The sequence below is a fragment of the Salvelinus sp. IW2-2015 genome, linkage group LG19, assembly GCF_002910315.2.
Source record: "Salvelinus sp. IW2-2015 linkage group LG19, ASM291031v2, whole genome shotgun sequence".
NCBI classification, from domain to species: Eukaryota; Metazoa; Chordata; class Actinopteri; order Salmoniformes; family Salmonidae; genus Salvelinus; species Salvelinus sp. IW2-2015.
The window spans coordinates 31,288,779-31,310,882 of record NC_036859.1 but is presented as its reverse complement, the minus strand read 5'-3'; the positions used below and the strand labels follow the sequence as shown (position 1 = coordinate 31,310,882).

The window sequence follows — 22,104 nt, the reverse complement described above, 5'->3', positions numbered from 1 at the left end:
CACAAGTGAGAACTTAGAGGACCCAACAGGCAACAGAGCTCTARTCTGGCACTCAGTGACATGTTTCCACAGTCACAGGAGTGCAGCTGGTTGTCAGAGAGGTGACGCCATGGATGTGTAATGATAATTCATAAGTCTAAAGAGGAGTCTTCTAGGAGCAGCAGTTCACTGACTACAACTCAGGTGAGGTAAAAGTGCACTGAGCAGCTTAGTCATGGGTTGATTGGAGGGATTCAGCACAGAGGTGTTCTGAAATGCATGTAGAGACTCAGTTATGCTATCAGGAGGAAGAAAGGGAGTTGAGTTGTTGCAGTTTATCATAACAATGATGAGGACAGCCACAGAACCTAATTCAAAGATATATAAAGCTATGATATACATTTCTGTTTAACCATAGAACTYGTCATTGCCCATTCAACTCCATGCTTAAAACCAACCGAAGTGCTCCCCCATGAGGACACTGAGAATACACAATGAAAAACAAAGTAGTTATGTACCCATAGGCATACGCATTTACTTCATTGAACGTAYCATATTAAGGCCAACATTAAACAGTTAACCCCAACCTGACTACAGGTTGGGTTTATATTGTGTCAGAATTAAGTCTTATCGCAAATAAGAAAACAGAGGGTTTAGAATGTCACTTTATTTTTCAAACTATTGAGAGATGTTAAACACTGAACAAATAAAGATGTCCCAGTCAAAACTGACCAGATCCACATCAATCATCTTTAACATTTCTTTATTGCGAGCTGTGTTTGAGTGATATCGCAGTCTGCAATTTACCCATACTGGACCAGTGTTCACTAAGGACCATTGCTTCGAAAAAACGGTGCATATTCCAGCATTATCGGACATAGAATTTGGAATTGTCCCACACAAACCTAGCTCCAAGGACAGGAGTATTATGCGGAACAAATACAGATTCAAAGGCACATTGGTAGGGATGGATTTAGCGGCACACAGTCTGATCTTCGCCTATCTAAAGTCATGTTATATGTGGAGAACAGTGGCAATGCAAGATGAGAAAAAAACAAAAAAAAACTACTTCTCTGAACTATCATGTTTGTCACATGGTAAAAGTTTAGAATGYGTGATGGTACCACAGCACTCTAGGTTTATGTAGTTAACAAAAAAAGCTAAAGAAACTATGCCTGTTCATTCACCATCATGCATGCTTCTCAATGAGTAGAACATTCCTGCAAAACAAACGCTTAAAAGATCTGAGGGAATTTTGACATGGATGTCAAAACTATGTACAAAACTTTGAACTTGCAGGTGTGGTGTATTTTTATCTACACGTAACTTTGTGTCAATTATGGAATTACAAAAGTTATCTACCACTGTATAACTAAATACAAAAGGTCTCATTTCTGTACATTCACTAAAGCTGTTCAACTTTAAAAATCTTGTGATGAAATTCCATAAGGCAAAATGATAGCTAAAGGAATGGTGACAAGTATAGTTTGCGCATACATTTCCGTATTTTCTTGTCCTCACAATTGTTTACAGTTTTAATGCATTAGCGCCCTCTGTTTTGACATTTTTGCTCACAGTTCTGCCTGGGTGAGGATTGCTAGGGGATATGGGAGGAAATACAAAATGTACATATAACAAACAATTAATTGAAAACGTAAACAGATTAAAAGAAAATTTAAAAAAATACTTTTAGGATTGAAAAACACATTCAAAAACAGGCAAAATTTGTTATCAAGTATTTCCTCCCGGTAATAAGTGTATGATGGCATGGGTACATTAGAACAGAGTGAGGAGAGAGATGTGAGGAGCATGGAATGTTGGATAGCTAATGCGCATCGGCCAATAAAAAGAAAAGACTGTGCAAAACAATGGTATGCCTCGTTTGCATTGCAGAACAGGTCAACATTATGTGATGCAAACAGAAAAGCTCTACAGGTTTTGTACATCTGTTTCGATAAACCTCCCAAAAAAACAGAAAAGGTCAAATAAATAGATGCATACATAAGACATTTTATAATTTATTTTTTATATATGTCACATAAAGCTTCTTGTAACTGYCAAATTGGTGCCAGTATTCCACTTGCTGGACACATTCGGCTTTACCTGTGCTAGATGAACTCTTTCAACCCCTTCTGAGCATAACTGTGCCTCGACTGGACACCTAAACCCCAGCCAACCCTCAACTAGAACCTTAGTTTGCAATTCCTTGTTAGTAGCAGCACTGCAAACAGGGGCACATCTTTTCTGCAACTTTTATTTAAATCTTTGAAAGAAAATAAGAACTGAAACAGCAGCCCTTTAACCAACCAACCAACCTTTTTTTTTTTTTTTACCAAAACCTCATTCGATTATCTCTGAGAGGGAGGCACGGAGGGAGTTTTGCAGTTCTGGCTTTCCACAACTCARTGGCTAAAAAAATTGTTTTCCTTCCTCTGTCAAGTGACAGAGAGAGACACTCCATCTACTCAGTCTAGGCAGACATATGGCAGGATGTTTAGTTTGCTCTCATCCCCGTGCGGATCCAAAGATATGCACTCCGTCCAGTCGTACCAAGTGCCCTTGGTGTCGCAACAACCGTTTACCCCYTGCCAGTGCTCCATATGTACTCTGTGGAGGTCCTCGTCAGTCAACTCCCGGCTCACCCCCGGTGTGTCCGTTACCGAGCTGTCCAGCTGCAAGACGTGGACTCCTCGCCTCGCCTCCCTAACGTCGCTCTCCTCCCGTTTCAGGTATTCTGACATGAAAAAGTGTGCGCCGGGGGCCTGGACCCCTGAGGATGTGAGCACGTTGCTCTGAAGGTTTAGGTAGGACTGGATGATGTCGTTTCGGGACAGCTCTTTCCAGTTAGTCTGTTGGAAGGGGCTGGGGGTGGGAGCGGGATGCTGCTGCAGGGGCAGGTGAGTCCTCTGCTGGGGCTCAGGGGGAGGTGGCCTTGGGGGTTCTTCCACCTGAGAGAGTTCTTTATGTACCATGGACTTGATCTGCCCCGTCACAGGGTCAAACGTTAGCCTGCGCTCTTTTAATCGCACAGGCCTCGTTTGGTCCTCTGTGTCCTGCCCCTGCAGGTTGACAGAGTAGTCCCTGGACCTGTACTTCTTCCTCTTTTTGCGGTCCGAGCTGGAGGCAGCGACTYCTGCCTCAGCCTTGACCACCACTACAGAGGAGGAGGGGGTGGGTCTCTGTAGTTCTGAGCTCTCAGAGTTGGTTGGGGCGGGCTGGGAGGTGGGAGGGAACACCGGCGGGGGTTCCAGTGTTGCAGCGTTGCGTGGGGGATGGCTGGTGACCTCCGAGGAGCCGGGCCAGTGCAGTGAGGCCCTATGGGCAGGGGGTGGCAGCCCATCCACATGAGACACTTCGGCTGGGGACTTTAAAGATTGGGACGACAGCAAGCGAGGGCTCCGAGCTGGGCTTGGGATAGTCCCTTTTGGTGCATATGTTGAAGAGCGCTTGGACATCGTCTCTTGCTTCATAGTTCGCGGACTCCGCAGACTTGATGAGAGACAGTGKGGGCTTTTGGCCTGATACTGCCCACCGCCTCCTTCGTCCAGCCTTGCCTGCTGCTGCAACACAGCAGTCTTGAGTAAAGAAGAAGTGCTAGGTAGTTTGGTGAGGCCCGGGGAGCTTGGGTGAGGCTTGACAGCATTGACAGGGATCCTACTATGTTTGTCATTCTCTAGGTGCTCTGTCCGTGCCCTGTCCGGCGATGGGGGAGCCTCAGGGCTACCTGCAATCCCATTTGTGGGTGGTGGTGGTGGGGTGTTGTACATCTGCTCGTAGGGGGACAAGTTGGAGATTTTGGCCGCTAAGTGCACACTGTCCCTTTGCTCCCCTCTACGCTTTCTGCTGCTTGACTTCTCCGCTTTTGGCGAGTGGGTGTTGTGGACGTCATTTCTAGTTTTCACCTCTGGGACACCCTTGCTTGCCATTGAGACATCAGGGGGTGGAATGTCAGTCCGAAAGGGGTGGGCACTGCCATTGGCAGAGCCCGGGACACACACGGCCCCCCGCGATGGAGTCTCATTTTGCCCCGGCTCGATCAATTTCTGCCAGCTCCGCAAAAGCTTCTTGGCACGCTTGGCAAGGTCTTCATCCTTGGTCTGCTTCCTCACATCATTGATCAGTTTCCCTAAGCGAGTTTCCTAAGTTGGTAATAAAAAATAATTTTTAAAAGTGGTTAACACCAGAATCCTTGTCACTGGGAACAATAAATTTAAAAAAACATAAAGCTTTGGGTCTTACCTCAAGAGCTTCTTTGGTGATAGGGAACTTCTCCAAATATGTGATAACTTCTAATACTGCCACCATATTGCAAATCTGCTGGAAGGAGCAAAAGTRGTGATCAGAACACAGAATTTGACACTATTGCTCAACAGTCAAGTCATTTAAAAAGATGGTGTCAAGCAACTGCAGTTACTAGCTAGCTGATGCGAGCTGGCCTATTACCTAGCTAGAGCTAAACGCTATGCTGGTTATCAACTGGCTAACAAGCAATCTGGCCAATTATTAGTGATGTTGAACGTTCAGGCTGCTGCACAGACACTATGGAAGTTCTAGTCTAGAGCGCCAGGTTAAATTGTGTTTGAGTGCATAATAATGAGTGAGAAATAGGTGCAATAGCTTGGTGAGTGGGCAGCATATACTATCATCCTACATTTACATGTTGAATTATTTTGTCATAAAATTGTTTTATATTGTGCTAACTTCCCTAATGTGGACAGTTTGTGYTACACAAGCTTGTATTTTCACCACAAATTGAGTGTAATTACACCTTTTTACCTCAGATTGGCGATTGGTAATATAAAAGTTAGTCATCAAGATTACATTTACCAGACGCTCTTATGCAGGGAGATTTACAGATAGCATTCATTTAACTTTCCAATTTGTAAGTCGCTCTGGATAAGAGCGTCTGCTAAATGACTTAAATGTAAATTTAAAGACAGCTAAGTGAGACAACCACATATCAATGTCGTAAGGACATTTCTCTCTCTCAATGATACTAAATCGATTGCTTTAAACAGATTCATATTTTTGGTTTGTAGAACTACCGGAGGTGATGATTTAAAATGATGCAGTCAAAAAAGTGTTGGGTTTCCTTTGGCTATCTACTGTAAAAACATTGTGGCACAAGGAGATGAGCTAATAAATGGCTACTACAGGTTCTCATCTATGACAGGTAGGCTATATGTAGTATACCCAAGATCGTTATGGTTTGTCCTTTAGAAGAACGCAAATAGTACATGTTGCTGTGGTTATTTTCCAAGATCCATTGATTAATATACAATATCAATGTGAACGATTCATTTGTGCGCACTACTGATTACAGTACAAGCCACTTGTAAATGTTGGTGTGAGTAGTTTATACGGTAGTAATTTAGCTAAATATATGTTCCCAACACATGTATGACATGTATGTGTACAGAGTAATTTTWGTTTTATCTTCAAAATAGCACAACCTATTTCGGCATGTTATGAATTTGGACATTTAAAATTGATATTTTGACACTGGACAACAAATAAAAAATCGATGACAACAGGAAGCAGCAACAGTACCATTTTCAATTGATGTTTTAGGAATATCAACAGGATTCTACTTAATCACATAAAAACTACTGAATGAGCCCAAAACGTGCTTTGATGTATTGATACAACTGAAATCGTGAAAATACGTTTATTTTTCCTACAATTATTTAAAGCATGATACAGTAGCTTGTTGCACATAACTAGCTACCGATACCTAAATKATCTTATCCATAGCTAGCTTGTTGCACATAACTAGCTACCGATACCTAAATTATCTTATCCATAGCAGGAAACACTGAATAAGATAGCCTGACAACTAGGTAACGTTACATGACATGAGGCTAGCCATGTTAACCTGACATGATGCTACTTATAATCTTAGCTAGCTAACTAACTAGTTTGCAGGTTACAATGAGGAGTCAACTGTATAGCCATTGCAGCTAAGGTAGCTAGTACTGTAGCTAGGTAGCTTTCTACTAGTGAAGTTAACTAAGCTACCTAAACCTTATCTAAACACCTGGGTGATTTTGTTGRCTAGGTATTGGATAACACATGTCATGTGATTAGCTAGCCAACTACTGTTAACTAGCTAAAATTGAACAGATAAACACTTGTTTGAAACAGAGGTTTCATTCGCTGGCTCATTGGCTAACTAGCCAAAGTTAGCTAATTAGTTCGGTGAAGGAATTAAAAAATAAGCTTGCCAATAAATAACAAAACAATTTCGACCTCACTCAGTTTGACAAGTTAGCTAGCCAACCAACTAACGTTAGTTAAGTTAGGTACTTGGTAGCTATTAGCTTGTTATGTACTGTTAGCTACGCAACAACGTGTATGACGACGCGGGCGMGGAATGGGAGAAAAGTCCAGTGTCAAGTGGGCTAGATAGTTAGCTAACTAACGTTAGGCTAACGCTATTTTGTCTGATATCCATTTAGTGTATCAAGAGTTAAGCTAACTTGTTTTCAACATAGCTGGCTAAACATTACCCTATTGGCCAGGCTAGCAACGAAGTTAGCTACGTTAGCGTAGCAAGCTGGCTAGCTTTAACTACCTACTGTAGATAAGTCAGTAGCTAACTTAAGCTAGCAAGCAAGGTGTCAACTCACAAGCTTGTATTAWTAGCTATAATTTATCAGTGGATATTTGGCATAATAATTTTTAATAAATATGACGGAAAGTATTCGTCCCGATAGCCACATCGTGTTGCTAGCTACTCACATTGCTGTGACTATCGATGGCCTGCAGCAGCCGGTCTCTCATCTGCTGCGGAGTTGCTGAGGCCGTTGTCATTGCCTGTTTGGTGCGATCCGGTGGACGGGGGAGGAATCCTCCAAAACGAATACTGTGGTACTTGCCGACACTCACGGGCCTTTATGGAGATATGCTAGATACTTGAGCCGCATATTTACCTAATGCCTGTACGCTTAAACGTTCGTATAATGTCACATTGATTCGGAGACGTGTATCGCCTGCTGCTGCCTCTTCGGCGCTCTGGAAACTCACCACCAGCTGCTGACTGCTGGATCGTTCACAACGGCCTATTGCATTATGGGATGCAATGGACGCACACTTGACCCGCGCACGTAGCTAAACCTAAACACACCTAGGGTAAGTGAAGGCCTAGTGGGAAGGCCCAACTACTGTGTTTTCAATAACATTTGCTTACAATAACCTACTGTGAAAATAATTGGAGCTTATATTAAACACTACAAATKTAAGTGTTCAGTTCTAATTGTTCAGTGTTAACACAGTTGTGTGTTATGTCATTTTTTTCAATAGGAAGTTATTCCTACTTATGGTGCCTTTTGTGTATGACCCTGCATTGTATTGTTCTTATGCAATAAAAAGCTAAATTAGGTGAACATATGGTCCTATGGAAACCTCACTGGACTTGATTAGGTCARTGATTATTTGTAGTCTAATAGTGTGGACTATTTATTGGCCCAAGCAGTTAAAATAGTTGTCAGCATTGCTTTCCTCCAAACTGTTGCTGAAATGTTCATTTGCTGGGCCTATACAGGATGTGACTAGAGGGGCCAGGGGAACCAGGTGAATAAGGTTCTTTCCAGCAACTCACCTGGGAAACTCCCAAAGATGTGAAAAAAAAAGCCAATTGAAGGGAACTAAATGCATTCTCTTTCTGAAAAGTTGATAAGTAGTTATTATATTTTAGCTGACATAAGACTTGAATGTGACCGCTTCAGGTACAATAGCTCTACAAATATTATTATTATTATCATCTTAGTGCGTGAACATAATATTTGTACTCTCTACAGCCATTCTACCTCTCATGTTCACCTCTCATGTTCACCAGATGGAAACATTGTACAACAATAAAACCATGGGCCAACAACATTCAGTGGGGTCAGTCACATTAATATGCTTATTTARATTTTATTTAATCTAATTTCATTTACAAATAGTAATGCAAAGTTACAAAGACTGAAGCCTTCACACAAGAAAAATACATTAGGTATGATTAGAATAGAAGCTTAACATCCGTTTTCAGTTATTTAGCACACATTTAATACAGCCCACTTGGATTTTTTGGTCTTTTTTTCCCGTTTTATATAAAAGCACAATTTAAAAGAACAAGATTTGATCCATTCATTTTAAAGGGTCAGCTCAACAAAAGTACAGGATTGCCAAGCTGTTCTGCTGAATGCTAGGATTTGCATATTCGATGAGCATAACTGTCCTGTTGCTGTGAGTACAGTAGGTGTAGTATCCAGACATTGCAGTTAAATACATTTGCAACATTTGAGTAATAGTACTGAAAAGAAAATACATTATATTACAATTTAGCTGCCGTTGTATGAGAAAGGGACCACTAGAGTGGGCCATCCCCCATTAAATGCACATATCAGAGGATTTCTAGTTTTGTTGTTGTTGTGGTAACTATCCTGAATGATCAAACAATGATTATCTCTATTTCATCTGTCTGGTTGATTTTCCCTTTTTATATGTATTGCCACTATAATAAATAAAACATTTACAGACTTATATTGAGATCTGCATTTTATCCTACTGGAGATGCTTTGGGTGAGCAGGTTTTAGTCACAGAGTGTTTGCACATGGTTAACCTAACCTAGTCAGAGCTAAATACTTGCTAAAAGCAAAAAATATCACATCAAGACTTTTTTTACATCATAAGGAGATATTTACAAATTTCGTACCATGTAGAAAGAGTTACCTCAAGGTATCAAGCTGAAAATGTCAGTCACATGTCAGTCTTAATGCAGTAGGTTATGCAGTGAGAAATAAACTTAAGATAAAGCCGATTTATATTTTCCTCAAATATTTTCCTTTTCTAAATGTAAACAATTCATAGACAAGTGTACAGTTTTAAGTTTATGTAATTCTCAGTCTAACAAAACAAAAACGTAACTTTTGAGATGCAGTGGGAAATTAGAGTATTTGAAGAGTATTTCAACATTGACAGAAACACATTTTAGTGAAGGACAGATAACAATGTGCTCCAAAACAAGTGCATTACTGGAACTATAAATAAGAGTTAAAGGGACAATTTATGAACGTAATACTTTGTAAATACAGTTATTTATTTAGCAGCTAKACAGCCTGGATCTGTCGGTTTCAGCATTGGACAGCTCCATTGTCACAGTCATGACATTAAGGGAAGCTGTCAACTGCTGATTCAACCAGGCAGCCAGGCTAGTTGGCATATGTTAAAACGTTGAGATGGCCATGTTTGGCTATGTAAGTTATATATTGCCCAGATTACCTGTCTGGTGTCACGGGGAAGTTGATGGGTTTACAGCAGGGTTATTCAACCGGGGGTCCTTGAAAATATATATTTATTTACATCACTAGCAACAGAATAAACTGATTTTAAATTACATACCTACAGTATAAAATATGATAATACAACTGCTGGTTAGCTTTCTTGACTTGGAMATTTTTGCCAAAACACAACTAAACTTTGTTTCACCAGCTAAACAGCTGCTCTTAGCAAAAATGGGTTTCTAGCTAATAGGCTATATTAGAGTTTATACTTCCTCTTCCAATTAGAATGTGGGGTGGTGAAAAATATCTACTAAATCTATTTATTTTAAATTGTTGATTACTTTTTGCTCTTATCAGTCACCTAATGATAAGACAAGACGTGAAAACATTTATTTTTGCTAACGTGTGATGGGGGTCCCTGGGTCACCAATTTGTCTGGGAGCTAGTCTCTGGGCATGAAAAGGTTGAAGACCCCTGGATTACAGTATCCTGTGTGGATGGCAAGGGTCCATTTCATATTAAAACAACATCTTTTGCCTTATTTAGAGAAGGATCTTTGTGTTTGGCCATTTCCTTTTGCACACAGTTGATTTGTATGACTGATATACTATTACAATTCCAAAGGACACATTTTGTAAACAAGTCATGAGAACACAAAACAGTCCTTTATAACCGAACTGATATCTACCTGTAAGTTCATGTGGTTTATCAATTTCTATCCATGATAAGATACATGAACGTACACACACAAAAACCATCCGAACCTGCTCCATTCTTTGTAAACGGTGGCTTCTGTAAACGTTTTGAGTATAAACTGTTGGACACGCGAATATTGGTGCAAAAATTGTGGCAGTAATAATAGATCTTTCAAATCAGTCAGATTTACTACATAAACACAGATTTTTTTTTTTTAAAGAAAAGACAAGTGATTGTAAAAACACAGTTAAGCAACATGGAGTTTTGATCAGTCTGAAAACATTTGGTAAACCGATACTAAGTCAGAAAAACAGAACAGAAGAACAATGACATACTGCAGCACATTAATTCTCAGTGCATGTAACACACATTTTCACTATTGACATATCACATAAAGCACAAAAACATTTCTACCGAAAAGCAATATACACAGTTAATCTATACACTCGGCAAACAGAATACACTTCAGTGGGCATCTAGTGCATAAACACATAAGATCAAATGTATAAGTACGTACATCAGATAATTGCATCTCCATGTGAATAAAAGGCTGAAAACATTTATTTTGTTGCTTTTGGACATAGCACTTCAGTTTGTGTGAGGCCTTGCCACTGTTCGAATCGAAGACCAACAATTGACCATACAAGGAAAACATAACAGAACATTAAACCACATTTAAACAAAGTCTATTCCACCTTTCTTCCAATATAATCTTTTGCATGACATTGTGCTTGATAGAAAAAAAGAACATACAAAATAAAACCAAGCTAAAAATAAGAAAAAAGTTTGTCTTGAAACTCATGCAAAGCAATCAGAAAAAAGGAATAGGAAACATTTCCACACACAAAAAGTAAAAATCAAGCGCTAAAGATTAGAAATCTGGACTGCTTCTGATTCAGAACCACTCTAGCAGCCAAAACTGTTCTGACATTCAGATCTGTAACCAATAATGTTTTGCATGCTTGACCAGCTCACACTGAACAAACAGATTCAAAGAATATATTAATACAAAAAACATGTAAGGAAGGTGTCCCATGTATCTATGGTAAATGGTGATCTGCATGTATTTACTGTGAACATAGCAAATATACACTAACATACATGAGACCAGAATTTAGATAAACCTTTCAAATAACACAAAATCCAAGATAGCACAAAGACAGCTCATCATTTGTGTAAGCTCACAATGCATTATGCTTTCTGCTATTGAATTACAGTAGCTGCACATTAAGGAATGTACCATATGCCTTCTCCACACAGTAAAGTTTTTTTTCTTCTCGCAAGTGTATCAAAAGACAAATAAGGTCTGTAACACTACTGAAAAGGAAAATGACAGGTGGCAGCCAAACACGTTCAAAGGTCAACTAAAAGAAATGAAGACCAAAACCAGGGTTTGAAAAGATTCCCTCATATATTTCTCTACAAGTGACCAATTCAGAATTGAAAATGCCTCAATTCAATACATGMATTTGAATTGAAGTAGTAAACAGGATACAGAATTGTAATTTGAATGAAAAGTAAATAAAATTGAATTCAGTGAAATTAAAATGCCTCTTCTATTCTATATTAGGYGTAGTCTATACAAATATACATATTGTACATAAAACATGTCATTATATACATGCATATAAAATATTGATTTTCAGGACAAACTCTTAAAATCAATGATCGAGGAAAACAAAACCTGAATGCAAATATTCTAAGATATTATATTTCATTAATCTCTTAAATGTAGTTAAATATRGGGAAAATACTACATTTCCCAGAATGCATTAGTGTTGGCCCTAAAGCCTTYAAAATAAGCCAAACAAATGAAATAGTTGGTGGAAATATAATTGGCTATTSTATGCACTAAAATAGAATATGAACATTGTTTCCAGAGAAAAGTCATATATTCTTTGGTATCTGGAAGTGTGACCTGTCAGATTCAGTGAAAAACTCAACTCTGAGTGGAATTTCTTTGAATTGCACAGAATTTAATTCTACTTCCTGTCAATCAAACTCAAATTCTACATYCTGTGGGGTGTGGCCAATTCAATTCAAATTTGAACTCATGAATTGAATGGGARTCAATTCWAAAATTCTGAATTGAGCACATACCTGACTGATATAAATCACATAACTAGTGGTATTTCTTCAAGGTGAATTTACTCACACAGTACTGAAGTATAGATAGCGAATGACACAGTTAAATAGTGCATATTATAGGATAATAGTGGGTTTTGTTTATAGACTCTATGCACAACAAGACGACTGTTCTCACTCCTGTCTATGACACCTTTAGTACATATTTTAATATTAACCATTAAAGTGGTTTCCCACAGCACTCTTTGATCCATCAATTGTGTTACATCTAATTGCTTCCCAATTACATGATTACTTCACCCTGCTTGTATTGTACTTGTAGCTACGCTTGAAGCACAACAGGAGCATGACCAGCCGTATCTGTTCTGCAGTGAGAAATCTTCTATCCAAAAATACAAAGTTTATAATATCGGCTTCCAAAATTGGAGCATTTCAAAGTCACAATATCAGACGCCTCACAAAAAATACTAGCTGGTAAAAAAAAACAACTTTTTTATATAGACTATAAACATATGCTTTTAAAAAATACACTTTCTTTTTTTAACAAGAAGTCAAGTTTGACCAAACACATGGGGAAACAGGTCCAGTGCACATAACAGTCGCTCAGTGGGGGGTGAAAAAGTCCCAGGGCTCAATGCTTTAATGTTGTGAGTAAAGTGCAAAGTAAAATGCAGGATAATGTCATGGGTACATCCAATGAAATTACTCACAAAAAGCAAGCTCACTTGACATTAACTATTAACAGGTCAACTGTAAAGCCTACAGCTGCAACAAAACTGAAATTCTGACACTATACATCCAGAAAAGACTGAAGAGCTGATGACAATGAGGGAAAAACATCACACACACACACACACACACACACACACACACACACACACACGCGAGACAAGTGAAGGTGTCAAGATTATGATAATACTGTATGAAGATGATTAAATACATTCTGGTTGCAGCAATGCTGTTCTAATATAGAGGCAGTTGACTCTTCTTGTCAGAAAATAATCACATTTTAGCAGTAAAATCTACCTCTGACACATCCATGAGAATCACATGAAGGGGTCAATTTTCTAACATATGCAGCATTTGTCTTTTGTCATGCTTTTTTACTTTTTCTGCCAAAGCCAACGTGCAGAATATATCATTTGAATACTCCTCCGAAGTGTAAATATTAAAATGTAGCAARTGAAACATGCCAACATGCTCATTTCTTTGCTGAGAAAAAGCAATCAAAATGGTACTGTACAATTCAACAAGGTCATTTAGTTTAGGTACTTTGTTATGTCTATTAGATCGCGAATAACGCTCAGTCCTCAATCAATCAATTTAATTTGTTTTGCATAGATATCATAAGCAAGATCCAATTTAGAAATGACAACTAATGGAAGCAAAGCATCTAATTCACAAGTAACAACTTTAAGGGCACCAGAAATGTGATACCTCGGCTCAATTAGGCTGACATGGGCCAATTAGACCAATTAKGCTGACATGGGCCAATTARRCMAATTAKGCTGACATGGGMCAAATCTGGACAATTAGGCTGACATGGGAAATACAGTACCACTTCACAAAATGTGTGAATATAAATATGAAAAGCAAAATGGTAACTAGTGAAAAGCAGTGGATAACAACATAAGCAGTGATACACCTCCCTTAGTTGTGTTCAACTTGGTCATATTCTCGCTAGAGCAAATTTCAGTCCGGCGTTGGTCATATTTTCACACTAGTGGCATTTTGAATGAGGCCTACCTCATATTCTCATACTAGTGCCAATCTAAGTCAGGCCTAGGCATTGGAAAACAATGGGGGATGCTTGATAAAGGTTTGCACTTCACTGCTTGTCTCAACAAGTTGCACAATTACAAAAAAAATGTAATGGAGAGATTGGCGATCRTAGCTTTCCATATCATGTAATCTTATAAGGCAGAATCTGGTTATCACAGTGRTTCATTCAGATTTCATGTCTATCTGGTTTGCATCTCCAAACCAGCTACCATAGTAGAGATTAMATGTCATTTCAGGAATAAAGTGCCAAAATGACCCTATGACAGCCCTTTTTTTGAAAACTCTACAAACAGAGTTGTAAGTGATTTTTCAAGGATTGTTKAACTTGAATTTAGGCCTTACTTTGGTTGCCGTGGCCAATCACAAGCTAAAGATGAGGGTTAGCACTCCTAGTTGTTCAACAAAGGAAACCGCTTAACTGTTTACCTGAGGGGTATACTACAAAGCAGGATAAATGAGTTAGCCAGCTAACTTTGATAAACAACCAGAAATAACTATTGATTTTCTGGGTCATGAAGAAAGTTAAACTTAGATATTAAACTTAGATTTTTGGTCGTTGAGTCAATTAGATCTTGCCCATTTCAAGTATATCTTTACAAAAAATTACAAGTTACTTCTGAATATTTAGGCAAGTTAGCTGGCTAACTCATTGAACCCGCTTTGTAGTATACCYTTCAGCACTAAAACATGTTGTTCAACCCTGAAACGCTCACAGAATKTATGGACTGAGTTTGGAAAGAAACCAAAAGTAAAATACTGGTAAAGAAAAACTGCACCAATAAATACAACTACCGTGCCTTCAGAACGTATTCACACCCCATGACTTTCTCCACATTTTGTTGTGTTACAGCCTCAATTTAAAATGGATTACATTTAGATTTTGTGTCACTAACCTACACACAATACCCCATAATACCCCATAATGTCAAAGTGGAATTATGTTTTTAGAAATGCTTACAAATGAATTAAAAAGGTAAAGCTGAAATGTCTTGAGTCAATAAGTATTTAACTCTTTTGTTATGGCAAGMCTAAATAGGTTCAGGAGTAAAAATGTGCTTAACAAGTCACATAATAAGTTGCATGGACTCACTCTGTGTGCAATAATAGTGTTTAACATGATTTTTAAATGACTACCCCATCTCTGTACCCCACACATACAATTGCACTATATATACACAAAAGGATGTGGACAAACCATCAAATGAGTGGATTCTGGTATTTCAGCCACACCCGTCACTGACAGGTGTATAAAATTGAGCACACAGCCATGCAATATCCATAGACAACCATGGGCAGTAGAATGGCCTTACTGAAGTGCTCAGTGACTTTCAATGTGGCACCGTCATAGGATGGCACCTTTCCAACAAGTCAATTCATCAAATTTCTGCCCTGCTAGAGCTGCCCCGGTCAACTGTAAATGCTGTTATTGTGAAGTGGAAACGTCTAGGAGCAACAACAGCTCCCCCGCGAAGTGGTAGGCCACACACACAGTGGGTTAACTGCCTTGTTCAGGGGCAGAACGACAGATTTTTACCTTGTCAACTCGGGGATTCAATCTTGCAACCTTTCGGTTAATAGTCCAACGCTCTAACCACTAGGCTACCTCCCCCCACAAGCTCACAGACAGGACCACCGAGTGCTGAAGCGCAAAGCGCGTAAAAATCGTCTTTCCTCGGGTTGCAACACTCACTACAGAGTTCCAAACTTCCTCTGGAAGCAACGTCAGCACATTAACTGTTTGTCGGGAGCTTCATGAAATGGGTTTCCATGGCTGAGCAGCCACACACAAGCCTAAGATCACCATGCGCAATGCCAAGAGTCGGCTGGAGTGGTGTAAATCTCGCCGCCATTGGACTCTGGAGCCGTGGAAACACGTTCTCTGGAGTGATGAATTACGCTTCACTATCTGGCAGGCCGATGGATGAATCTGGGTTTGGCGGATGCCAGGAGACGCTACCTGCCCCAATGCATAGGACCAACTGTAAAGTTTGGTAGAAGAGGAATAATGGTCTGGGTCTGTTTTTCATGGTTCGGGCTAGGCCCCTTAGTTTCAGTTAAGGGAAATCTTAACGCTACAGCATACAATGACATGCAAGACGATTCTGTGCTTCCAACTTTGTGGCAACAGTTTGGGGAAGCACATTTCCTGTTTCAGCATGAAAATTCCCCCGTGCATGAATTGAAACGCCGACTGCGAGCCAGGCCTAATCACCCAACATCAATGCCCGACCTCACTAATGCTCTTGTGGCTGAATGGAAGCAAGTCCCGGCAGCAATGTTCCAACATCTAGTGGAAAGCCTTCCCAGAAGAGTGGAGGCTATTTTAGCAGCAAAGGGGGGACCAACTCCATATTAATGCCCATGATTTTGGAATGAGATGTTCAACGAGCAGGTGTCCACATACTTTTGGTCATGTACTGTGCCTTGCAAAAGTATTCATCCCCCTTGGTGTTTTTCCTATTTTGTTGCATTACAACCTGTAATTTAAATAGATTTTTATTTGAATTTCATGGAATGGAAATACACAAAATAGTCCAAATTGGTGAAGTGAAATGAAAAAAATTACTTGTTTAAACATATGTATTCACCCCCTTTGCTATGAAGCCCCTAAATAAGATCTGGTGCAACCAATTACCTTCAGAAGTCACATTATTAGTTAAATAAAGTCCACCTGTGTGTGATCTAAGTGTCACATGATCTGTCACAYGATCTCAGTATATATACACCTGTTCTGAAAGGCCTCAGAGTCTGCAACACAGAGAGGCAACCAAGAGACCAAATATAACCCTGAAGTAGCTGCAAAGCTCCACAGCGGAGATCTGGTCAGATGAGACTAAAATTTAGCTTTTTGGCCATCAAGGAAAGCGCTATGTCTGGCACAAACCCAACACCTCTCATCACACCGAGATGACCATACCCACAGTGAAGCATGGTGGTGGCAGCATCATGCTGTGGCGATGTTTTTAAATCGGCATGAACTGGAAAACTGGTCAGAATTGAAGGAATGATGGATGGCGCTAAATATAGGGAAATTCTTGAGGGAAACCTGTTTCAGTCTTCCAGAGATTTGAGACTGGGACAGAGGTTCACCTTCCAGCAGGACAATGACCCTAAGCATACTGCTAAAGCAACATTTCAGTGGTTTAAGTTGAAACATTTAAATGTCTTGGAATGGCCTACTCAAAGCCCAGACTTCAATCCAATTGAGAATCTGTGGTATGACTTAAAGATTGCTGTWCACCAGCAGAACCTATCCAACTTGGAGCTGGAGCAGTTTTGCCTTGAAGAATGGGCAAAATCCCAGTGGCTAGATGTGCCAAGCTTATAGAGACATACCCCAAGAGACTTGCAGCTGTAATTKCTGCAAAAGGTGGCTCTACAAAGTTATTTCTTGTTTGTTTCACAATAAAAAATATTTTGCATCTTCAAAGTGGTAGGTATGTTGTGTAAATCAAATTATACAAGCCCCCCCAAAAATCAATTTTAATTCCAGGTTGTAAGGCAACAAAATAGGATAAATGCCAAGGGGTTGTGAATACTTTCGCAAGCCACTGTAGTTTATCTGTAAGGTCCCTCAGTCAAGCAGTGAATTTCAAGCACAGATTCAACCACAAAGACCAGGGAGTTTTTCCAATGGTTCCCAAATAAGGGCACCTAGATGGGTAAAAAAAGGAAAAGGAGCCATTGAATATCCCTTTGAGTATGGTGTGTCAATAGTCCCAGTCACTAAAAAGATACAGGCGTCCTTCCTAACTCAGTTGACAGAGAGGAAGGAAACCGCTCAGGGATTTCACCATGAGGCCAATGGTGACTTTAAAACAGTTACAGAGTTTAATGGCTGTGATAGGAGAAAACTGAAGATGGATCAACAACATTGTAGTTACTCCACAATACTAACCTAAATAACAGAGTGAAAAGAAGGAAGCCTGTACAGAATAAAAATATTCCAAAACATGCATCCTGTTTGCAATAAGAAACTAAAGTAATACTGTAAACAATGAACTTTTAGTCCTAAATACAAAGYGTTATGTTTTGGACAAATCCAACACAACACATCATTGAGTACCATGGTGGTGGTTGCATCATGTTATGGGTATGCTTATCATAAGCAAGGACTAGGAAGCTTTAAAAAAATWAAAAATAAAATGGAATAGAGCTAAGCACAGGCAAAATCCTAGATGAAAACTTGGTTCAGTCTGCTTTCCAACAGACACTGACAGACAAATTCAGAATTTAGCAGGACAATAGCCTAAAACACAAGGCCATATACACTGAAGTTTCTTACAATGATGACATAGAATGGCTTAGTTACAGTTTTTACTTAAAATTGGCTTGAAAATCTACGGCAAGACTTGAAAATGGCTGTATAGCAATGATCAACAACCAACTTGACAGAGTATGAATAATTTTTTAAAGAATAATGGGCAAATATTGTACAATCCAGGTGTGCAAATCTCTTAGACTTATCCAGAAAAATTCACAGCTGTAATCGCTGCCAAAGGGGATTCTAACCTGTATTGACTCAGGGGGTTGACTCAGGGTTGACTCAGTTAGTGTTTCATTTTCCATAAAGTTTTTTTAAATGTTAGAATTTTTCTTCCACTTTGACATTAGAGCATTTTGTGTATATCATTGACAAAAAAGGACATTTTAATCCCACCTCACAACACAACAAAATGTGGGAAAAGTAAAGGGGTGTGAATACTTTCTGAAGGCACTGTATAGTGTGAATTAATGACAGCGCGGTTAAGTGCACTGATGAAAATGTGAGACTGGCAAGATTAGCCAATAGAGGGGCGGTTGTGAAAAAGCAGATGGGTGATAATGAGACATGCTAATCTAGTATGGCAGGTGAGAGAAAGATAAACAATGGGCTGTACATGCTCAACGATCCTGACATGGTCCTCACTGACCCGCCACTGCAGACATGATTTTAATCAATGAATGTCTTCAAATGGAAGGCYAGAGCAATGTAGTTTGTATCCTCTTTTGTTTTCCTTTACMAAAACCAAAGCATCCAACAGAAAGGCTGGCAGGCGGCATATAATAAAATAAATAAACAAGTTAAGGGATGTATGTGGTTAGCACAGACTGGTCACAGGCAGATCCTTAAGCGCAATATCCACCAAACATGACAATGTCGCCCTTCCATCTTTTCCATCCGGAAGGGAGAAAGCAAACTCTGTCGACCATTTCCCTACTARCTCATCTTACCATGGCTCTTAGAAAGGGGTGGCTGGTGAAGGGAGGTGGGAGTGTGGGATGAATACACTGCACAGCTGGGGCCTAGCCACGAGCTACCACACTCCCAAAATATCCCTCTCCCCTCAGGCCGGGTTCCTCCGAGACAGTCGGTCAACTTGGCAGCGGCTCTAAAGCCGGTCCATCCGAAAGGCGTCTTCCGTGGCGGGGTCAGTGAGGACCATGTCAGGATCGTTGAGCATGTACAGCCCATCCAGGGTCAGAGGGTCGATCTTCAGCTCGTCCAAGGGAAACTGAGAGTCTGCGTCGAAGCTGATGTCAGCCGACAGAGAGCTGTAAGACAACCCCTTGGACAGTCTGGGTGGTGACTCTCCGGTGGCTAAAACATACATGAGTAAAGAGAGATGAGGAGAGGTCAGGGTCTTCCTGTTGTGTTTACTCCAAAGAATAGCATCTCATTAAATATTTCAAGGAACAGCCAATAAATGTACACTGCTCAAAAAATAAAGGAACACTTAAACAACACAATGTAACTCCAAGTCAATCACACTTCTGTGAAATCAAACTGTCCACTTAGGAAGCAACACTGATTAACAATAAATTTCACATGCTGTTGTGCAAATGGAATAGACAAAAGGTGGAAATTATAGGCAATTAGCAAGACACCCACAATAAAGGAGTGTGTTCTGCAGGTGGTGACCACAGACCACTTCTCAGTTCCTATGCATCCTGGTGATGTTTTGGTCACTTTTGAATGCTGGCGGTGCTTTCACTCTAGTGGTAGCATGAGACGGAGTCTATAACCACACAAGTGGCTCAGGTAGTGCACTCATCCAGGATGGCACATCAATGCGAGCTGTGGCAAAGAAGGTTTGCTGTGTCTGTCAGCGTAGTGTCCAGAGCATGGAGGCGCTACAGGAGACAGGCCAGTACATCAGGAGACGTGGAGGAGGCCGTAGGAGGGCAAACAACCCAGCAGCAGGACCGCTATCCTCCGCCTTTGTGCAAGGAGCAGCACTGCCAGAGCCCTGCAAAATGACCTCCAGCAGGCCACAAATGTGGCATGTGTCTGCTTCAAACAGTCAGAAACAGACTCCATGAGGGTGGTATGAGGCCCGACGTCCACAGGTGGGGGTTGTGCTTACAGCCCAACACCGTGCAGGACGTTTGGCATTTGCCAGAGAACACCAAGATTGGCAATTCGCCACTGGCGCCCTGTGCTCTTCACAGATGAAAGCAGGTTCACACGCACATGTGACAGATGTGACAGAGTCTGGAGACGCCGTGGAGAACGTTCTGCTGCCTGCAACTCCTCCAGCATGACCGTTTTGGCGGTGGGTCAGTCATGGTGTGGGGTGGCATTTCTTTGGGGCCGCACAGCCCTCCATGTGCTCGCCAGAGGTAGCCTGACTGCCATTAGGTACGAGATGAAGATCCTCAGACCCCTTGTGGAGACCATATGCTGGTGCGGTTGGCCCTGGGTTCTCCTAATGCAAGACAATGCTAGACCTCATGTGGCTGGTTGTGTCAGCAGTTCCTGCAAGAGGAAGGCATTGATGCTATGGACTGGCCCGCCCGTTCCCCAGGCTGAATCCAATTGAGCACATCTGGGACATCATGTCTCGCTCCATCCACCAACGCCACACCACAGACTGTCCAGGAGTTGGCGGATGCTTTAGTCCAGGTCTGGGAGGAGATCCTCAGGAGACCATCCGCCACCTCATCAGGAGCATGCCCAGGCGTTGTAGGGAGGTCATACAGGCACGTGGAGGGCACACACACTACTGAGCCTCATTTTGACTTGTTTTAAGGACATTACATCAAAGTTGGATCAGCCTGTAGTGTGGTTTTCCACTTTAATTTTGAGTGTGACTCCAAATCCAGACCTCCATGGGTTGATAAATTTGATTTCCATTGATAATTTTTGTGTGATTTTGTTGTCAGCACATTCAACTATGTAAAGAAAAAAGTATTTMATAAGAATATTTCATTCATTCAGATCTAGGATGTGTTATTTTAGTGTTCCCTTTATTTTTTTGAGCAGTGTAGTTTACGAATGTTCAAATCAGGAAGGCTGGTCTGAATGCTTGTTTAACTTTATCCAGTAAGCATAACATAATTCACTTAGTTTCCTATTCTACGGGCATTGTGGGAATGAATACAAAYGCATTATCATCAGCATGGCACAATAATGCACATTCCTCACATTTGCTGTTCAACCTATGGGCTCACTCTTGACATKATCACCTTCCTCTCTCTCAACCAATAGGCATAAATCTTGGGATGTATGTCAATTTACCCATGCACTCTCACTTGCTGTTTCTCAGCAACAGTTTTTGACAATCATCCACCTCCCCAACACCACCAGCTATAATAACCTTAAGCCCTGTCCATTGGAACTCCTTTCCCCCAGCGGGGGGTTTCGATGCCAGCAGTCCCGCATTGGGCTACCTGCCATCACATCATCTGGCTCTGAGGATCYTYCCTCGGAGACAGGGCCATTCCMCAAACTATTTAATAAAATGTCATATTGCATTCCGTCTTTGTTGTTCATTCAGTTAAGCCTGTACTAGATTAAACTACGATTGAGTGTCAAGTAAAGTAAAATGAAAATAAATACAGAAAACCTYAACTTAATTAATTTAGCTAGTGTTAGGAATTAATAAGTGCTTAGGCGCACAGGTAAACATTACACTTCCACTTCCCACCTCTAGGGGGCATCAGAAACCGGGCCAGGTGGTGAGAGAGCAGGTGGATTGATAAGTAATTGCTCACAGTTGCAAGTGATAGGCAGGTGATCAGTGAGAAGAGAGGTGTCATGGATTGAATAGCCTATCAGCCCGGCAACCACGTTCCCAATTCCCCGGAGTGCCCAGTTGGGGTAAAGGAGTATATACAGCAGGAGAGAGATTGTAAGTAAGATCCTGCTGTATAGCCTGACTCTCCGTGTAGGAGACCTGCTATAATAGCCTGATTCTCAGTGTAGGAGACCTGCTGTATAGCCCTGACCCTCCGTGTAGGAGACCTGCTGTAATAGCCCTGACCTCCGTGTAGGAGACCTGCTGTATAGCGCCAGCCGTGTAGGAGAAAACG

General features: G+C 40.7%; 1 protein-coding gene and 1 pseudogene across 2 annotated transcripts; both read right to left on the bottom strand.

The window, feature by feature from the left end:
* Positions 1 to 631: 631 nt before the first annotated feature.
* On the bottom strand, positions 632 to 7,082 carry LOC111979572 (mediator of RNA polymerase II transcription subunit 26-like). Of its 2 annotated transcripts, none has more exons than XM_024010170.2 (3): positions 6,721 to 7,082; positions 4,219 to 4,296; positions 632 to 4,118 (listed from the first exon to the last, which is right to left on the bottom strand). In XM_024010170.2, exons 1-3 carry the CDS (start codon positions 6,790 to 6,792, stop codon positions 2,445 to 2,447), a joined length of 1,824 nt encoding a protein of 607 aa, XP_023865938.1. In that variant the 5' UTR covers positions 6,793 to 7,082; the 3' UTR covers positions 632 to 2,444. The 2 variants fall into 2 exon arrangements, with proteins under 2 accessions (XP_023865938.1, XP_023865939.1); XM_024010171.2 differs by having other exon boundaries at positions 4,219 to 4,293.
* Positions 7,083 to 7,846: 764 nt separating this feature from the next.
* Positions 7,847 to 22,104, bottom strand: part of LOC111979827 (CREB-regulated transcription coactivator 1-like) — an 82,339-nt pseudogene continuing 68,081 nt past the window's right edge.